This window comes from Haliaeetus leucocephalus, unplaced genomic scaffold, assembly GCF_000737465.1.
Source record: "Haliaeetus leucocephalus isolate CR32 unplaced genomic scaffold, Haliaeetus_leucocephalus-4.0 Scaffold157, whole genome shotgun sequence".
NCBI lineage: Eukaryota > Metazoa > Chordata > Aves > Accipitriformes > Accipitridae > Haliaeetus > Haliaeetus leucocephalus.
In genome coordinates this window covers 1074974-1095380 of record NW_010972593.1, presented here as the reverse complement: position 1 = coordinate 1095380, position 20407 = coordinate 1074974, and the positions used below count along the sequence as shown (strand labels likewise).

Here is a 20407-nt window from a genome sequence, read left to right as displayed (position 1 = left end):
GTTTAGTGTTAATAGCTGGGAAGTGAGGGAAATATCCTTACAAAAATGACGCTGAAGGTTGAGGTTGAATGAGGCTGCATTTTTCCATGTATCATTTGATTTTATTGCTTCAAGGAGACAGTCTCTTTATTTGACTGTTATTTTATATAGACTTCTTAGTGTTTTTATTTTAAAAAAATATTGCAAATAAGATAACGGTTACACATTCAGTAGCCACAAATTTCCCACTATCAGTCTTTGAGTTATAATTGATGAGACAGGGTTCCTGGTGTGGTCAGATATTTTACCACAGTCTCCAAATTCGAGTAGCAGATAATAAAATAGTAAGTAGGAGAAGAATGTTGGTTTTCTGTGTTTGAAAAGTGCTTCACTATGCATTTCCTTATAGTATTTTTGCATGTGCTTAGATTGCAAGTTGCCGTTGCATGTTCTTATCCTGTGTGGCTAAAAAAGTTATTAGCTTATGAAAAAGGAGAGATGAGGCTAGGAAAATCCTTCAGAAGGTGGAACAAATCAAGTTCCTGCAGATTTGGTGAATATGGAAGCTCCTCTTGTCTTGTTGCTGGTTTGGGTCTTGAATCCCCTGTAACTGAAGGCAAAGAGCTAACCCTAAAACTGTTTTGATTTTTGTTTTGTTTTGTTTTGTTTTTTCCACCCGCATTTTCAGGACTTGCAGTCGGTCCTTGGAGATCCCAGTTATGAATATTCTGTTGTTTATTCTGTTGTTTGATCTGTTGCTCTGACTGCCTTGCTGTTCCCGAGCAGTTTGCTGTGGTGGTCTGGCTTCCAAATGGGGAATGACAGAGGAGAGACGGGAAGATATTTGATTAGATCTCAGGGTTCCTTAAATTTTTCTCCTGTCATTTTGACATGACAGGCATATCCTTCATGTTGCCATTTAGTCATGGTCTGTGCTTTGCGTGACCATATCGCTCTTAAATCTTTCACGGGTCTACTGGTATGTAGGAGTTCTGTGAATACCTGAATCGGAGCTTTGTGGTTCAGTTTTGACTCACATAAAGGAAACGAGGTTTTATATCTCTCCTTAGTGGTAGTGTTTAAGTGTAGACGTGTTCTTTTTTTGTTGTTGTTTTGTTTTGTTTCTATAAAGTTTAATCGTAAAGGAATATGAAAGTGTTAGAATTTGAGGGGGGAAATGGAATATGGAAGGATATGTTCTGCAGAGATTGGGGTAGGGAGAGACAGAGGTGGGGGGTGTAGGCATAGTATCTCTTAGGAAATACATGTGTTTATGACCACAATTAAATACTTTGAAAGAAATATAACTCTGTGTATATGGAAGGGGATGCAGTACATGGAAAGGGGTATCATTGACAGGGAAACACAAGCTTGCTATTCTTGTCCTGCTCTAATGGAATAAAGCAGGTAATTAATTGCAAAGAAAATTTCTTGCCCTTCTCTACCCACAGTTTCCTCCTCTAATCTCCCCTGTTCTCCTCCCTCTCCCACTCCTTAGGCACACACGCACATTCTCTATGGCAGTTGTGTTGGAAGCATGTGCTGTATTAAGCAGGATCTCCCTGCTGGGTCTGAGGAAAGGGTATGGAAAAATACCCTGGCCATTATGGGAATGTGAATGTGGCACAACTGCAGCAGCTGAGGAAATATAGCTGTATGGTCCGGAAGAAGCCACAAAGGAAACAGACTTTGTAAATTATTCATGCTTGCTAGTGTGAAAGCAATAAAATTAAATTAAAATTGAAATATAAACATACATCATGTTGGATTTGTGTAAAGAAAGGAACTTGGCTACTGCAGGGTTCTGGTGTTGCGGTACACTGGAGATTGCAGCCCACAGTGTCATTTATCTGAATAGCAGTCTGAATAGCATCCACATAGCTCAGTATGGGGTTTCTCAATAATCTGTGTATACTTTACATTTTTGTGAGACTCTTAAGCTGGCGGTGGTTGGAGACCATACTGGAGACCTTTAGACCTGTCTGACTCGGGATTTGCTCTGCTTGATTTGAAGGAATTGACATATGTGTGCTGCAGCATGTTGGTTCCAGGTTAGGATCAGAAAATGGACTGTTCCCCTTTTAAGCCATTTTTCATACTTTGTAAAGGCAGAGGAGGTCAATCTCCATAGCTCATTGATGATGTGTGCTGTGGGGTGCTCTTCTGTATTCCTCTTTGTAGCAGTGCACAGGTGCTTTTAAAATTTCTTCAGGAAAAGTGATTGAAAATCTGCTCAATACAAATCCCTTAAGCCAGTATTGATGGAGGTGCCGGTGAGAAGCTTCTGCCTGGCCAGGAATTTGAAGCATGGGTACCATCTGTGTTCCTGCTATTCTTTGGCCAAATTGCATTTCCAGCCTTTCTGTCCCTCACTATTTTTCATTAAATGAATTGAATTTTCCTGAAAAGTACCTGTCCATAAATACTCCTTCCCACTCAGCACACTCAGGTTATTACTGCTTTCCCAGTCAGAGCAGCAGAAGGTAGCCAGCGGTCTTTGCAAAAAGAAAAACAGGAGTTGGGAGGGAGGTGAGATAGCCGAGAACTGTACAGAAAAATTCTCTTCTCTCAGTGGCTTCTTAACTGTGGCCATAAATCTTTTAATAATTGTAGTGAAAAATGAAAGAAGAAAGGGGGGGAAGCAAGTCTAATTTCATGCATTTCTGTTAAGAGAAAGGATAGAACAGTTTTGCAAAGGTGTGGAGGAAGGGTGAAAAAAAAGTCCTGCAAAGTGGCTATAATTACCTCGTCCTCAGCTTGGAAAGCAATTCAGTGCAAGTGCATACCAAGCAAAGCTTTGCATCTTAGAGCAGAATTAGAAGGGGGCTCAACTTTTCACCACAACAGCAAAGCTGTAGTTGCAGCCCCCATGAGGCAAGCCGGTGTTGCTGTGTCCTTTTCAAACCAGTACCTTCTCTTGAGTAAAAAGTTTATAAAGACGAGATGCTCATTCAGTTTGGTATCTGTGTCCTGGGTGAGAATCCCCTTGCTAGACTTAGTCTGTTAATTCTGTGTTTCATCAGAGCAAACAGATATCCAAGTAAGTAACACCTGTAAGTAGTCCTTGTGTAGGCTTATACAATGGCAAGGGTGTAATTCCAGAGGTTAGAATTAGCGTATGCTAGTTGAAATTAATAATGCACGTTTACTTTGACTTTGGCATATGTGGTTTAGATGCAGAATGTAGTTATTGTTGTAACCTTTTTTATTTCTCTACAGTCTTGTGAAGGATTTATGTGCAACATCATGATGTATAATTATGAAGTTTAACTGCCTTGTTCACTAGTTTAGTCTTTTTTTCCTTTAAGGCTTTCTTCAGTTATGAAGTGATATTAATAATCTCTTTTCAGCCTGAGAAACTCTGCAAGAGGCTGGCTAATGGAGGGAATGTAGGTTTGAGATCAGGCTCAGACCTGGACTACATTGGCCAAAGTTATTGCTGTCTAATGACTGTAACGCAGTAGATGAGTAGTATACTGGGTATCAGTCACCAGAACGTTTTAGCTTGGTTGGTGGGTTTAAAGGGAGCAGAAAATTCTTGGGAACAGAGTCTTCAACTAGCCTCAGAGTGTGGCAGCTTGTGCTGTCTCTGATTTTGCCAAGGGCGGGTAGAGTCAATGCTTTCCATTAAGCTAAAATATCCATTTATACGCCAGTGCAATTCCTAGCATTGACCCACCATAGGCCTTACAGACAAAACAGGTAGAGTGTTAGTTTGTCTCTGGAGAAAGGCAGACTCAGCTGATGAAAAAAGAAAGTGTTCCTCTGATCTAACATGGTGTTGGTGTCTGGATATCTCTTGCAGTGTACTTGCCGCAAAGACATGGTGAAGATTTCCATGGATGTCTTTGTGAGGGTTCTGCAACCAGAACGTTACGATTTATGGAAACAAGGAAAAGACATTGCTGTCCTGGACCATATGAAACCCACGGCTCTGACTAGCCCGGAACTAGATGCCTGGAACGAGACTAAAGCAGAGTTGAAGGCTAAATTGCTTCGCAGGTAAAGAGAAAAAAAAAACCAAAAACCCAAAAAACAAAAGAGAAAAGAGTTGTGTCTGAGCACTGTGTTTTGATTTTAATTACTAAGATTTTAAATGCTATAATTCTTAGTTGAGGATAGTTCAAACTGTTTTTTTTTTTAAATTCCTCTTGTAATTTTTCTTGGGTAATGTGTTCCCTCATTGTTCTGTTTCCTTTAAATGTTGTAGAAGCACATGTTTTCTGAAACTAGGATGCTGTGTGCCCCCTCGCATCTCATCTCTTATTCTGGAAGACAAAAAATCTATAGTAAACATTTATAGCTTCACTTATCAGAAAGCAGGAGGAAAAAAACCCCCATCAATTGCAAAAAGGATTTTATGCATGCCTTTCTGTGCTTCCTTTGATCTCTGTGTTAATTTTCTACAAGTTTGTGGGTTTTGTGTGTTACAGCATGCTTGAATTGAAAATTTGGCATGCTAACCTTTTACTGTTGGAATCTTGCTTTATAGGATAGGAGATGAGGAAGAGGACAACAAACACCGGTATGTGACTTCCCTCATCAACTTAAATGACTTCATTCTTTTTCCTGTCAAGCTTCTTAAAACAGTAATTCTGAAAGTGTTTTCCTTTTTCAGTTAGTTTTTTCATGTCTGCTTCCTTGAAAGAGCACAGAAAATCTTTGGGCATCGAGGTTTCTCAGACTTCACCTTGGTTTTGTGTGGTTTTCCGAGATCTCCTCTTGTATCACTAGAGAACCTCAGCTATGTCATGCTTGTTTTGGTTTTCCATTCTTGAGTGGGCAGTTAATCTACTGAATTAGTAGTGATGTGTAATGATTAACCAGCTGTGGATAAAGTGAACTGGTCACCAAAGCAGATAGTTAATAAAACACTGCTGCTGTCTCAGAAAGTGGAACTGAACTAGAATGTTTTATACATGGGCTGCCAGTTGGGAGAACTTTCCTTCCTCATCAAGCTTGCTTGAAGAATGAGACCCTATATTCTAGGAAATTGAATTATCATAGGGCTTTAAAGTACTTGGATGTAAAGTGTGTGCCCTTCCATATGCTCCCTTACCCTTCTTTTTTACATCATACTCATTCCTGCTCTGCCTGTTACCCAAAGTGCTTGCAGTGTAGCACACAAGCTTACTTCTTTCTGCTCTTATCTAGTATTTTTTGAGTTTCTGGTGTGAGTGTTGGCAGTCTCTGGAAATTGTACCACTTCATCCAGATGTAATATTCTGCTTGTAATTTCAGTTCCAATATCATTTCCTTGAAATCCAGGAAAAAAGCTTTAAATAGACTTCAGGTTTCTGAAGCCATCTTTGGTAGGGACTTTGAGTAACAGTTTAAAAACCATTGACTTAAAAATTTGATGATAGCTGATTTATTTAGGCATTCTAGCAAAGAAAAGGTAACATACTAGTAAGTGTGTCTCTTTCTCTAGCACTGGTGTTTGCTGTCTCCCAGGAGTTAGTTTTCAGTCACCCAGCATTGCTTTGGACTGGTGGTCTCGTGTCTTGCCTTCTCTATGTGAAATGATTTGTCCATTATTTTACAAATGCTGAAATGGGAACGTGTGTTCCCCACTAAATCCATGCTCCAAAAGACAATAAATACAGTATTTGGGAGATAACTGACCTCTGCAGTGTTGCTCTACTCCAGAGGTTATATTTCTAAAATGTTTTCAGCTCTTCCTTCTATAGGGAGCTTCAGGAAAAGCAGTGTAGTCTGAGAGTCAGAAGTTGGGATTTATGCTCTATGGACAATGACTGTCTGAACTCCAGTGGGTCCCTGCATCTTTTTCTTCTGCATCTGGAAATTTGGAATCTCTTTACTGCCTATGGCTATTAAGGGTTACTTAGATATCTGTAATGTTTGCACAGTGTAAGGTACTATATGAACACCAAGGATTATTTTCCCTCTTTGAGCCTATTGCTTAGCAGAGAAGCCTGTCTCTTAGCCTGAGCCTATTGCAAAAGATCCGGGTACTTTTTTTCCTTATCTATTCATTGTTTCCTAGATTATTTCAGTATTATCCTGAAGCAGTTTTGAAGCTGTTGAATACTGCTTAGCAGTAGTCTCTCTCCTATGCTTATGTCTTGGAAAGACATACTTTTACTTGAAGACTGACTTTTCTCAGCAGGATGGACTTTACTGAAAAAATGGGATTCACCTCTGTCCAAACCTCTTCACAGTTGTATCTGCTTAATTTAAGTCGCTTTTTGGTCTGTTCTTCAAAGAGTATAAATGCTGCTTTTTTGCCAGCTCTCTTGGAAAATGTAGCTTTTAAACTCTGCAGAGATACACCTTACTTCTTCTCTTAAGGTCGCTCATGCTTAGTTACCTTGAAAAACTCAACTTTGTTTACTTTATGGCTTCAGTGAGAGACTGTTTTAGTCTAGTCCACAAAAAGCCCATGCGAATTATGCCAGATACAGAACATCTTCACTTGAAATGTACAGCCTTCAACTTGTATTTCTGGAAGCGCAGTTTCTTTAAATAATGTGCTTTCTGCCTCTCTTCATTATTCCACAACTTCAGAATGAGAAGAGCACTGGAAAAAGATCTTTTTGATCTACTGTGAGTATAGAGCTTTGTGATTTAATTTTTGCCTGGCATTTCTACACCGCCGGAATAAAACACACACTTTACTAAAACCAGCTTGTAACACTTGATTCTACTCTGATGCTTTCTTCACCAACTATGGAAGGTTCCAGCGTCAATGGAAAAGTCCTACAGGTTTATCTTCTCCTTCCACCTTGCCTTTCCCCCACAGAGAAGGTGGTGGGTTCTTAGAATGTGGGTGAAGAGAAAAGTCCATCCTTCTGGGTTCAGCTGTGTGTTCCTGCTAATGAATGTCATGCAGGTGTGAAGTTAACATCTATACTTGGGGGGCTACCATATGGTTAGAGTCTAGCAATTATAAATTACTGTGCATATGGATCAACTTTCTTTTCTATTAGTCATTCATCTCAGGTTGAATTTTTTTCTTCCTTCGTTGTTGGTTACCTGATTAAGGGCTCTTAACTCCATTGTACTCCAAATCTAATTAGCAGCTGAGTTTCTGGGCTCTGAGGATGGAAAGCTGAATTTCAGCTTTGCTACAGTTTTGGGCCTATGAATGCAGTGTGATTGCATTTTACAGTTTGTTACATGATGGTAGATGCAAAGCCATATGGAAGAGGCTGCTTTCAAAAAAAAAAAAGTGCCTACATGCTAAAAATGGTGTAAAAATTGCAGGTCTCTGAATTGTTCTCTTTTGAAAAAGAGAACTTGTTAGGGTTAAACCCAATGTTCAAGGAGCTACTTGATAGAGCCTGTAAATAAATTTTACTGGGTCTGTCTGGGATGGAGTTAACATTTTTCATAGTAGCACACGGGCTTGTGTTTGGGATTTGTGGCTACAGCAATGCTGATAAGGCAGTGATGTTTTGACTACTGCTGACGGGTGCTTGCACAGTGTCAAGGCTTTATTTTTTTCCCCACTCTGCTTCCTGCCTGGTGAGTAGACTGAGGGTGGGCAAGAGCTTGGGATGGAACATAGCTGGGACAGCTGACCCAAAGTGGCCAAAGGGATATTTTACACCGTAAAATGTTATGCTGAGCAATAAAAACCTGGGGCAGAGAAGGAAGAAGGGGGGATTGGCTTCCAAGGTGGCCGTTGTTTGGAGACTGGCTGGGCATTGGTCTGCCTGTGGGAGATGGTGAGTGGATTTCCTTTGCTTATTTCTTTTTATTCTTTCCTTCACCTTTTAAACTGTCTTTGTCTCGACCTACAAGTTTTCTGGCTCTTGTTCTTCCTGTTTTCCTTCCCTGTCCCACTTGAGTGGTGGGGAGCGAGTTGAGCGTCTGTGTGGATGTTTGGCTCCTAATACGGTTCCTAACTAAAAGACATTATCCAGACTTTTGCATTTGTCTTTGCATTGCGGCTACTGTAATCTCTTTGTGGTGTTGACTCTTTAGAAAGAGGAGCATTGCTATTGGCTTGTTAGTATTAGCCTGATCATATTAATATGCACTTTTTTTAGACTTCTTCATAGGCGTTGGACCTTGTGAATTATACTACTGAAAAATCATAGACTGCCTATTGATTATGCTATAAGCATTCATTATACTGTGTTTTTAGCAACTGGCAGTTCTGGTTAATGTTTCAGAGCTGGAAGATGATGCTTTGCAGACTTCCAGCAGTTTGCCAAAGGGAAGCATGTACAGAATGAAATGAAATGATGGAATGGAGGCAGATGATGAAAGAAAGATTTATAACAAGTTTTCATCTATATTTTGAAATACAGGCAAAATAGATTTAAAATACAATTAAAATAATTTTAACTGCAGCTTGTGAGCTTACATTAGTAATGGTGGGGAAAAGCTCTTCAAGAAACCCGAACAATTAATGGCTGCTGTGAATGGATCTTAAATGTTGAGTTATGCAAGGTTCATCTGTTTCCTTTCAGATATCTGTTTTGCCCTGTAGCTATTGTTAGCTACCTTGTGTTTTCTCTCCAAAGATGATCCTTTTGTTTTGTATTCAGCTTTTTAAGTCAGTGATCGTTTTATATATTGAAGGCTGTTCTTTTATGTCGAATCACGTTTCTGTACTTCTAGGTCTCACAGAAAAAGAAGTCAACCCAGAAGACATAAAACAGAGGATCAGAAGTCACTTGGGGATGTCATGGCTATTGAAACTGCCTTGGAAGATGTGAAAGTAAAAGAGGAACTGAAAAGAGGGACGGATCTAGAGGAAGAGGAGAGAAGCAAAGTGATTGAGGGAGAAGGTGAGGCCCCTGCTCGCTGATGGCAGATCACTTCAGTGAAGAACTAGGGCAAGCTATCTCTCTAAAACACATTTGTAAATAACTTGTCTGCTGTTGTTTATTTCTGTTGAAATATCAGTAGAGTCTTTCCTAATATTAAATCTATGCTCACTGAAATACACCATCATTTACAGCAGCAATTGATTTTTCCCTCTCTTTAAGGATTCAGTCCAAATAGCTTTCTTGGCAGGGCTTGAAAATTCTGCCCAAACTATTACAGGTTTGTAAAAATATATATTAGGGGAGGAATATTTTAAAATATTTCATAGAGGAACAAATAAATATATTTTGTGTCCTACTCTGAAAAGGAATGATTTGTGCACTCCCTTGTGCAATTAATCTTTCCCCTTTTCCTCCATTCCTCCCCATTTCTTACAGACACTGTGAATAAAGTCAGCCTTAGGTTTTTGTGGGATCCGCAGCTGCTGCATGAGTCCAAGTTGCAGGTTTGGTTTTCTTCAAGTCTAGCTGTAGAAGGGAAGCTTTTCAGCTTTCTTTGCATGGCTGAAGTTAATACCAGTCCATTATGACTCCCAGTCCTTTATGATTTCTTCTGCATGTGGTTAGTCCAAAGGCCTGACCTCAGCCGTCTTGCTGGAGGCTCTTTTTGTGATGGTTTTTTTTTCTTGGCTGTGTATGAAAGGTTGCAATTCTTGCTGGGAGTAAGCTGCTTTTTTTCCCCCTGATGTGTGTGGTTAAGTAGTTGATGTGTCTGATGCCACCTCTCTTTGAGGCGCTCTCCAGCATTTCATAAACACTAGTGAATTCATTTTCTTATATTGTATATATCCATTATTTGTTTAGCATTTGTAGAAAACCGATGCTGCAAACTGTTTAGAGAACCTTGATGATGATCTTAAAAGAAATCTGTAGAAGGTCTGAAAAAAGAATTGAGGTCTTTGTTCAGTTCCAGAGTCTCTTAGCTAGACAGTGTATTTTCTCTTTTCATGGGAAATAAGGAGTTTGAAAATCATTGTTCTACAGAGCAGGAGTAGCACAGTGCAGATAGTTAATTTCAATTGCCCTAAGCTTGAAAGTGTCAGCAGTGTGTTAAATTGTATGCTCTTAGCTCTTGTACAAGTTTAACAATTGATGCTTGTAATAAATGGCCCGAAAATGCTGATATCCCTTCGGAGACAAGAGATAAGTGACAAGGATAGATCTGAGATCCTTAGAATGGTAGAGGAACAACAGAGATTCTGTTCTAGCTGAATAGGTTCCAAATCATACACTTAGACTACATGTTAAGAGCTCTTTAACTGTTAGCACAGGAGGCAGAAGCTTATTTTCAGCACCATTGCAGACAGTGTCACTAGAATCAGACTGACTGCTTTGCAGTTTGAGGGGTCCAGTGCTCAGGGTGTTAGCAAATACACAAGTTTCTTAATGCAATATAGCAATTAAGTACCACCGAGTTCTCTAGTTTTCTACATCCTACTGTCTGTATTACCTCTCACAAGTGTGTTACAGTTTCATCTTGAAAAAGAAAATAGCATCTGTTTGGATGGCCCTGCTCATGGCAATTTAGCTTCCCCCCATCCCTGCCTTCACTTCCTTTTTCTATTCCTCTGGTTTTAATTTGGCTTAATTTTCTCCTTACACCAGAAAAGATGACCTTGAGAAGGAGGAAGAATGAGATTTCAAATTAATCGTTGGTAGTTTCAAAGTAGGTCTTATGCTTCATGTTGGTTATTTGGACTAGCTGAGTATTAATAACTTGAGGTTTTCAGGATTTCTGACCCAGATACCATAAGGTGTTTGCTTTTGGTTTTTATGACTCAGCTTTATATTCATAATTTATTATGTTGCTATTAATGTATTTAGAATTCTTAGCAGGTTGTCTTGGGACTTGAAATTAAAAAGGAGAGTCTTTAAGCTTTGCTCTTCTGGGTGTGCTAAGCAGCATAAATACATCCTGTGAGTCAGCAGGTGTTACCTGCAATGCTGTGCCTCTTAAGAGTCCTGCAGACTTGGCCTACAAACCATATATCTTACATGATTTTTTTTTATAATGTGAAAAAAAGCATTGAGATGCCTAACTGCAAAATAGTTGTGTTATTTTCCACCATGTTTCATTAAATGGCATTCCCACATACCCTCTTCAGTGTTGCAATTGTAAACTAAGTACATAATTACATGAAGTAATACTGTGATCAAGATGCCAGTGAACTTTTCTGCTGTTACCTGTATGTAATAGCAAATTGGTGCATAACTGATTTTTAGATGACCATTTGCTAGGTGAGGTTTTTACTTCAGGCAGGATCTCAAGAATTGGCCAACTGTCAAATAGTGGCTGGTCTCTTGCTGATTTTTCTCCAGTATTGCTTAAGCTGGCAATGTAAAGTCATTAAGAGATTAGACTGATTAATGGGATGGAAGGATTATCATGAAACAATGTCATAGCACAAGAGTTTGTCCTGGAGGCTTTCTGGACTTTTCTAGCATCATGTAGGAAAAATAGAGCCTTTTCAGAAATCTGCTAGCAGTTGCTGTGGCCATCTACATATTTGTAGCATGTGCTATATGAAGTTCTGATAACAACTGAGCAGCCACAACCCCTAGAAGCAAGTAGAGGGTCTTTTCTTACCACTTTTGCTTTCTGCTCCTGTATCGGTCATGTTCACATATTCTGTTAGCATAGAGGATGTATAGGGTATAAACACTGGGTACGTAGGGATTGCTCTAGGGTAATATTCTCTTCCTAGAAGTAGGGAATGCTGTTGAAAGTGAAAATGTGAACTCGGTGTTTAGAAGGAGCTTTGGGATGGTGGAATAGTCTTTGTGATTACTTTATCTACAGCAGTCTGCCATGTGGATGGAAGAAAAATCCTCGAGTGCAACTGTTACACAAACACAGACATCTTCTTGAAGGATGCAGTGTTGTATTAGAGGGATGTACTGGCAAAACTCTCCTGCTTTCTCCCATGTTCTGTTTCATTTTATCTCTGTGCTTGCAATTCTGTTAGATTAATAAGTCTAATTTACAGTTTCTTTTTGAGCTGGTGACAGTACAAATTATTTAACTGAAGTTGTGGCTAAATTACTGATGCTGAAGTCCATTTCTGATTGTCTTTGGCCAATACCAGAGAGGCTGCTCTAGCAGATGAAGTCCATGCTCTTGTAGCAGCTTTTTATAATCTCATTGCTCAAAGCTACAGTGTACGGTCCTGTATAAGTGGTTTGATTTCCCCACCAACACCCCTTCCCCTCAAAGGTATTGTATACCTGCAACTTTAGTGAACCCCGTACAGTATTTCAAATTATCTCTAGACAAGCAAGCCTTCTCACCCTGAAAAAACATCGTCATACTACTGTTTTCCATGTGTACTAGCTCTGCTATGTGTGCCTTCCTTCAGTGGAAGGACGACTGATAGGCATTCTTCTGTTAACATGCCATTTTGATTTGTGCATAAAGATCCCTTTTGTTTCTAGGTATATTCATGATAGTCAGGGACTTTGAATTTTACCTCATTTTTTCCTGGCTTCTGATTTTATAGACTCACTTGCAAACTAGTTTGTTTGTCTTAATGCAAGAACTTTTGTTTAAAAGTTCTACATGCCATCTGCTGTCAAATTACCCATTTAGAAGTCAATAAAGCTGGTGAATGGCATTTGTTTTGTTGTTGGGTAGAGAATTCTCCGAGTATATGGAGAGTAAATATGATCTGGTTTTGTGCAACTGGGGAAAAATCCAATTTGCCTTTCATTCAATATGTTTGTTTCTCTAAGGAAATTCAATATTCCTTTCTCTTTGATAGAACAAACCAGTTTATCTGAGGGACTGCCTACACAAGTACAACAATAAGTATTTGGGCTGGACTTGTTCCCATTTTTATAAATTAGTGTAAATAAAGTCATCAGACCAGACTTCTGGGAGATGTCGAGGTTGAAGTAACCCCTAGAAGATTTTAGCAGGGATTTTAGCACTTTATCTTATTGTGGTATTATTTGCCTTCTCTTTTCAAACCCTTCCTCCTGCAGATACCTTGTTATTGTGTGATGGTTTATCTGATTTTCTGTTTACTAGGTTTGGCTGGTCAGCTTTGGTCTAGTCCTTAATGGAGGAGTCTGAGTAGGTTGGGTTTGGTGAAGCATGGTTATTAGGGTGAATAGTCTTTCTCTGTCTTTTGTTGTCATCAGCCCTCCTCCCCATCCTATTAGTGGGAAAATGACCTTTTGCAGCAGAGTAGCCTAGTCATAACATCTGCAGGTGAAAAACAATCTCTTATGAAATAAATTGAGCACTGGCATCTGGCTGTGGAGCATCTATTATTTACTTTCGTTTGAGTGAACTGATAACTTCATTCATGAGGTGAGGGAAGAGTTTGAGCAAAGGGAACATACATCATTTTAGATGGAATAAGGCAAGATGTGAAGGCATCTGCTGTCCTAACCTAGAGACACTCGGTCAGTGGCCAGCAGGAGTTTTAATTGCTGCTGTGAAATCAGTGTGTATGGACCTTGAACAGAGTTATATTGGGAAGATAGGTGGGGAAGACTTTTATGGGTCATTACTGCCTCTGGTAAAAATACTGAGCCGTCTATCTGTTCAAGAAGTGTTTTTGTTGTCACAGCCGTGTAAGAGACCTGCAATGCTATGCAGATAAGATGGATGACAGTAAGCTAGGAGAAACAAGGACAAATGGAACGAGTGCTAGGAAAGGATATCTCAGTAACCAGTGCTGGCATGGTGTCTGTAATAGGCTTCGTTCAATGGTGTACTTGATTTATGCTTTAAAGGCATCTTTTTAAAAGACCTTACAGTAGAAATCTTTTGGTAATAATGATTCAGGTATCTTTGTTCAATTCTTCATTTCCTAGGGCTGTTGAATGCATTGACACACAGTAATACTCAGATAAGAGCTATGCTTGCAAATAGAGGGAGCAGTAAATGGGGGTGGTGCAGAGCTTATCGCAAACTATGGAGAGCAGTGGTCTCCAAACTTTTCTGATTGTGCCCCCTTATCACAAAAAAAATTCTGAGCACACCTCCCGATGTATGCATATTTATTTATAAAATCTATACAAGTATTACTATGCTAATGTATTATGTCCATTATAAAACACACACAGAAATAGAGATTTAAAAAAGGATGAGATAATGATAAAATGTATCTTTAACATAGCATTTATTTTATTTTATTTATTAATGGTACAAAAATATTTTTTTCCTGCACTCCAGTGGGTGGTTTTGTGCACCCCACTTTGGAGACTGCTGATACAGAAAACCTGAAATACACAGTCAGGGCTAATGTAATACATTACATTTTTTTTGGCACACTGTCCAGTTTCTTAGGGCTTTAGATATTTTCCCTCCAGGCAACATTCATTTTGGCAGCCTTTCTGCTCCAGTCAAGAATTAAATAGTCCATAGAAATGACACAAGTCTTTTCTTTCTAAAGTGGGCTTCTCTTATGTCAGTGCTTAAGTACAGCTGAATATGTCTACAGCTTTCAGTCTGCCTGTTTGAAGGGAAGAATAATACCTTGATGTAATATGTTAGCCCGGCATTGGAGCTTTTTGATGAAAGGCAAAAAATATTAAATGCCCAGAAATCTTGGCATATGAAGCTAAATGTTGCCTATTATCTTGAAACAGGTGACTGCAAAGTAAAAGCCCGTCCTCCGAAAGTAAAAAGCGAGAGGAGGAAGAAGCACCTTTTCCATCAACACCAGCACCATCTGCAAGCGCCTCAGCCGCCTCTGCAGCAACAGCAGCCACCGCTGCCACCACCGCCTGCACCACAGCAGCAGCTGGCAGAGGACGAGGCACCAACAGCACGACCACCCGTACTCCCAGCAGTACCCACATCATCTACAGCAGAAAAGAGCTTGCCCCCAGCTCCCCTGAACATTATCCAGCCCTCGGAGGCACCAGTTGAGGAAGATGACTTTAAACCTCGGCCAATCATTCCCATGCTTTATGTGGTTCCACGGACCAAAAAGGTGGTGTTTGACAAGGAGCGCATGTCCTGCCAGCAGGCGTTTGAGCAGTTTGCCACACAAAAGAGTCCAGGTTGGCAGGAGCAGACAGTCCCTATGGAAATTTCTGTGAAGGAGGAGGAGAATGCAGAAGCAGAAAATACAGAGGTCGCTACAGAGGTCAGTGATCTACAGGTATGCATGACCAAGGAGGTGACTATAAGATTTGCTAGTTTTAAGCAACAAGTTGAGGACCAAACTTGGAATGAGAGGAGTCCTCAATTGTGCCTGAGCCTCCAGTGGAATAGTGCCATGTTGGTGGGCCATAGAGTGCTTTTACAGGAAGAAATTGATTATTTTCTCACAGCTCAGTCCATAGTTCAGTCCAGTCCATCATTGCATTGATGCTAGCTGATTAATCAAACTTGTTACTGTCTTTAAAGGACAGAATAGAGAATCTCTTTTCCTGCTACTAATAGTACAGATAATACTGAGATGATAACCTGAAACAGTAGGCAGGAAGACCCAGCACAAGCAAGAGGCTGCTGCAGGCAACCATTCTGAGAGCGGTAAAACCAAACAATCCCCAGGGGAACTTCAGTTACACCAACATTTTAATAATTCTTCTCCCTTGTTTCTGACTTCTCCAGCATGTGCTTTATGCTTCCAAGCATTTGGCCTGTTAGATAGTGTTACCTAGGGATCTATTCCATTAGGAGATTTAGCATTGGGAAAGTTGGCAGAAAACTTTTTCATGGACAATACAGTTCATGACATGTAATCTGTCTCAGGCATCTCTTTTCCTTGGGGAGTGCTTTACTGAGGACGGTTTCCAAAAGAGGAAGGAGGAAAATGTTCAGGAATTAGGAGCAAGTCAGAGCAATATGATGTAGCTCTTTTCCTACGTGATGCTGCTGAAAGAGTCAAGGCAATGGCAAAGCACTATTAGAAATTGTGGGGATGGCGGGGAAATGTGCATTGCCATACCGGTATGGCACAATTAGCATACCTTTCAATGTAAATGTTTCTAAGAATGGCTGCAGACTAGAGGGGGGAAAAAAATCCTATGCTATGCTGGCCTGCCATAAGTACCTTCATCTCTGCTCACTCTTGTGTAACGTGGAATGTACTTGGATTTCATTCTTAATGCTGTAACACTGCTGCTTGTCTCCATATTTGTGAACCAAAGCACATGGCAGTTGATTTCTAGTGCAAAGTAACTCACCTGTAACACGTTCAGTGCCTTGCACCAAAGAGGACTCTGAGCCCTTGTGATTAGGATGCATGCAGTATTTACAATGTTGGCTGGTACACAGGGCAGTGGGTATAGTACAATATAAATATGCTTGTCATAAAATGCACTGTAACGTTCTACTAAAATGTTTCTGGTCCTATATGCCCTGTACATAATTTTCATGCTAGAGTTCCTAGCTGTTTATGTGATTGACCAGACTTTTCATAAGCTAATGGAATTGGCAAGCTCGAAGCTGTTCTGAGGCTGTTCTGATTTTAAGAAAATACTGTAGTTTACCTTTACCCGACATCTTAAGATATAATATTGGCTTTATCTACTACAGTAATTGGCTTGGGAGGCTTTATTGATTGCAGCCAAAAGGCAGTGAGAAGTTTGCTGTGTAAATTCAAGAACTCTTTATGACAAGGATTCTGCCTCTGTTGTCCTGTACTCTCCTTTGACTGCCAAGATATTTTGGGGTTCCCATCTAGCTTGGTTTGTTTTGTTACAGACTGCTGCTGCTTTTTCAAAAATGAAGATGGAGATAAAGAAGAGTCGTCGTCATCCACTGGGCAAACCACCAACCCGCTCTCCATTGTCGGTGGTTAAACAGGAGACCTCGAGTGATGAGGGTGAGTGCACTAGCATTAGAAAAATTGCTGAAGCCATTAACATAACTGGATGGCCTGAAACTTTGCATTACACTTAACTGATAGAAAATGCAGCATGTTCCCATTTTGATAACCCAGCTGGAAACAAAATTCATCTGTGGGAGGTCTCCCTTCTCACTGCCCACCCTTTATTCTCTCGAGAAAAATATTTTGCTGGCTGCAGAATGAGGGAGCATTTTGGGCAAAGGGAAAAAAGAGTTCACAGAAGAGAACATCTTAAAGTAAAAACTCCATCTTCGATAGTGCATTAAAATGAGATCTGTTCACCTCAGAGGGAGGTGGAGGTTAGGTCTGCTGCTATGTGTATAGGGAAAGTGAATTCTAACTTTTTGATTGGCTTTTTAATTCATACGAATGTTGCGGCCCAGCTTTTCTTGGCAGATCCAGAAATGAGAATTAGGAAGTCTCCCAGTGCTTAACTGTACATCACTGATTTTTTCCTACGTTCCAGTCACTGTGAATACCATAACAGTCTAGACAAAAAAAAAAAAATAATCTTATCTCTCACTTCTGTTGTGTGGTGTAATTTACCATTTCTGGGTCTTGCCCACATTATAAAGTACTCAGAATGTAGAAGAGTCCCCAGTAAGAAGCTTTTGCAAGCTGGGGCAGGTACCTGAAGGTATAGTTGGCAATCCCTACTTTCAAGGTACTTAAAACTTTATATTCAAAAAGACAATGTCTTTCCTGCTCACTTTCCTTCAGAGACTCTATCTGCTGACTTTAGAGAAACTTTGTGTAGGGAGGGGTTATTCTGCACATATATAGTTCCATTTCCTTACCAAGGATGATGCATTTGATGTCTTGCATATGTGTAATGTGGAGTGAAGCGTTGAAAGGCAGTTGAGACTAGTTATCTTGTTTTGGTGTGAGACCTTGCAACAAACTTTGCTGAAGGATCCTCATTAGACAGATTCTTTTCACTGTTTTGACTTGTTGGATGGTGTACAGGGACTTTGCCGGCTGACTCAGGAGCAACTTTCTGTGAAAGCTGGCATTTTTTCGGGACTGATTTACAGCACTGTTGGGCAAAACCTGATCAAACAGATTCTTCTTTTCCCCGCCAGGGAATAGAAGCAGCTCTCTGCACTCCTTGCTTTTTCAGGGCTAATGGATAAGGATGATCTGGAGGCTGCAGTGAGGAAGAGTAAGCATGTAAATTAAGAGAATGCATATGCTACACTAAGATTCAGTTCAGACAAATTGTTAGTCTTTTCTACTTGCGTATAGCTTGCTTAAAATGTAGGAGCCATCCTGAATGCTGTGTGTCACCTAGAATCCATCCTGGGATAAGTGAAGGTGATGATAACATACAACAGTCATTTCCATTTTTTTTTTTTTTCTCCTCTCTCTCACTCTGGATTATGATGCTGGTTTCATTGATTTCACTGGTATCATAAATCCTTACCTGTCTCCTGATGTGCCTTGACTAAAATACAGAGAAACATATGGTTTGGGTTTTGGCTCTTGTCTTAAAATGTCATTAAAGGTGCTTGATTTCCTCAAAAGGTGAGGGTTGAGCTCTGCTTTGAAAAGTAAGACATCTTGAAAGTATCAATCTGCATACCTGAGGTCACTGGTCTTTTTTAAATTTTGTTTATGCCTTACATGAGGTGTGAACACGTAAGCACATGTAGCTGAAGTTCAGACTGTAGAACATGTCCTTATAAATATGTTTTGTTATGAGGGCCAGCTCTGATCTGATACACGCTGAACTGGCAGTAGCTCCTGGCATGAGCAGTATCTTCCTCTACGAAGGAAAGCGTAACTCGCCCGCTGGCAAGGCTGTTTCTATTTGTCTCCCTTTCCAGCAGAATCCCATGCAGTGTTGTGGAAAATGCTGTGGTATTAGCAATTATTGTTGTTAGCCTTTGGATAACAAGATAAAAATAAAAATATAGTAAGAAAAGACACCTTTTAGGAAGTAACCCTCATTTAAGGTGTGACAGAGATACACAGACAGCATTCGTCATCTCAAAAAAATTTGATTAATTAAACACAATAAAATTTCCCATGTTTTCTGGCAAATTTATATCAGATTAATTGGGGGGAACATTTAGAATCTGAGATGTAAACTTAGCCATTAGAGTTTTACTACAAGTTCCTTTTATCCTTTCTGGTAACCTAAGAGTCTGAAAATCTTAAAAGGGAGGTAGAAATAAGAAGGAGACTTAGCCTTGTTGAGAGCAGAACATTAACTGCGTATTTCCAGTCATTAACAGTGAAGCAGTGAAAAATTTGGCTTAATGTGCTGAGCTCTGGGGATAATGTTCCACTAAGATGTTTTTCAGTTCCCCTGGTCAAAGGTGTTCTTTTGGAAACTTTGCAGATTGCCAATGCAATGAGTGATTTACACTTAGTCTTGCATGCAAAATTTCTTTAACACTTAGTGACTCAGAATTCCTTAATAAGGAATGGTAAGAAACTTGGATCCCCAAACTGACATAAATGGATTCTGTGGTGGTTTAATCATAAAATGCCAAGGGCCTTTTAAAGGTTTTGTAAAAACAAAAAATTAGCAAACTAATTAGCACAAGCAGTACCTATCAGAGCTCCAGCAGAAGAAGAGGTGGTGGTGAATGCAAATTGAAGGCTTAGTGGTGTGTGCTTGATGGAATTATCTGTGAAGCAGCTGCAGAACAGTAAAACGAAAACTTGAACCCCGGATATCTCGTGGCCAGGATTTTTGTTTGCAGAAACAGGTATGGGATGCACTTTGGGAAGGTTGAAACAGGCTTGCTACTGACTGCTGAGAATTGGGAGCTGGCCTAACCAAACTAGCGGGGCTGCGTGCATGTCTTGCAGAGAATGCAGCTCCCAGTTGGAGAAAGGAAAGGGGAATTTTCTTGCACTCGCACCATGCAGTTTGAACTTGGCTTCATTAAAAGGATGTTGCAGGTTTCCACAGCTAGAAGGTGGAGAGAGTTATGAAAGCAGTAAATTTAGATTCTCTTCCTTATTCTTCATCACAGCCTGTTCCATTAGGTTATTGGTGTGTCTATCTTGTCTATCCTACCCATAAAGTGGAGATTATATCCATTTAAGCAAGTATTTGAGGCATACACATATGAGGAACCATGGATGAGTTGAATGTTCTTATTTATTGAACTTCCTGTGTTGTCAAAACATTAGCCGTTTAACCCTACCTTGCTGCATTTTGCCTTTACTGACTGTCCATTGTTGTGGGATTCTTTTTCTTTCTAGAAACATTTCCATTTTCTGGAGAGGAAGATATGAGTGACCCAGAGGCTTTGAAATCTCTACTTTCCCTCCAGTGGAAGAATAAAGCACATAATTTCCCAGCTGAAAGAAAATTCAATGCAGCAGCTGCCCTGAGTGAGCCTTACTGTGCTGTCTGTACCCTCTTTTACCCGTATAACCAGGTAATTCCTGATACTGCTCAGATGGACGCGTCAGTGGTGGGTACTGTGTGGTGGCTACTGTCTTAAGTTACGATGCAGACCTTCATTATAAAGAAGACTCATACAAATTTGCACAACAAAGAATTGTGTTTGGATTTGGCAGAAGCAGTGGATAGAGCCTTTTTTGTTATCTTTCCTGGCTTCTCTGGCTTTCTCAGCTTTCATTTTTTAAATCACACTTAAAGAGCTTTGCACTGCAAACACTATTTCATGCAGGGAAATGATGCCATATTGGGCATGTGATTGCTCTTGTTTAGATGTGGGCCTGGACTTCTGAATATATGCAAACAAGCAACAAAATAAAAATTTACTGAGTAAGAGCATACATCACTTTTTGGAAACTACCAATATGCTTTGGGATATGTTATGAGCAGAAAGG

General features: G+C 40.0%; 1 protein-coding gene across 3 annotated transcripts in view; it reads left to right on the top strand.

Annotated features, from left to right (window-relative positions):
• Positions 1-20407, top strand: part of KDM4B (lysine (K)-specific demethylase 4B) — an 80019-nt gene that overhangs the window by 41732 nt on the left and 17880 nt on the right. Inside the window, exons 8-13 of one of the 3 annotated variants that reach the window (XM_010562234.1) lie at positions 3785-3981; positions 4472-4504; positions 8572-8741; positions 14379-14881; positions 16447-16567; positions 19811-19989. In XM_010562234.1, coding sequence (XP_010560536.1) covers positions 3785-3981; positions 4472-4504; positions 8572-8741; positions 14379-14881; positions 16447-16567; positions 19811-19989 — 1203 coding nt within the window. Of the gene's footprint in view, positions 1-3784; positions 3982-4471; positions 4505-8571; positions 8742-14378; positions 14897-16446; positions 16568-19810; positions 19990-20407 lie in introns of all 3 variants that reach the window. The other 2 variants (XM_010562232.1, XM_010562235.1) reach the window with 2 other exon arrangements.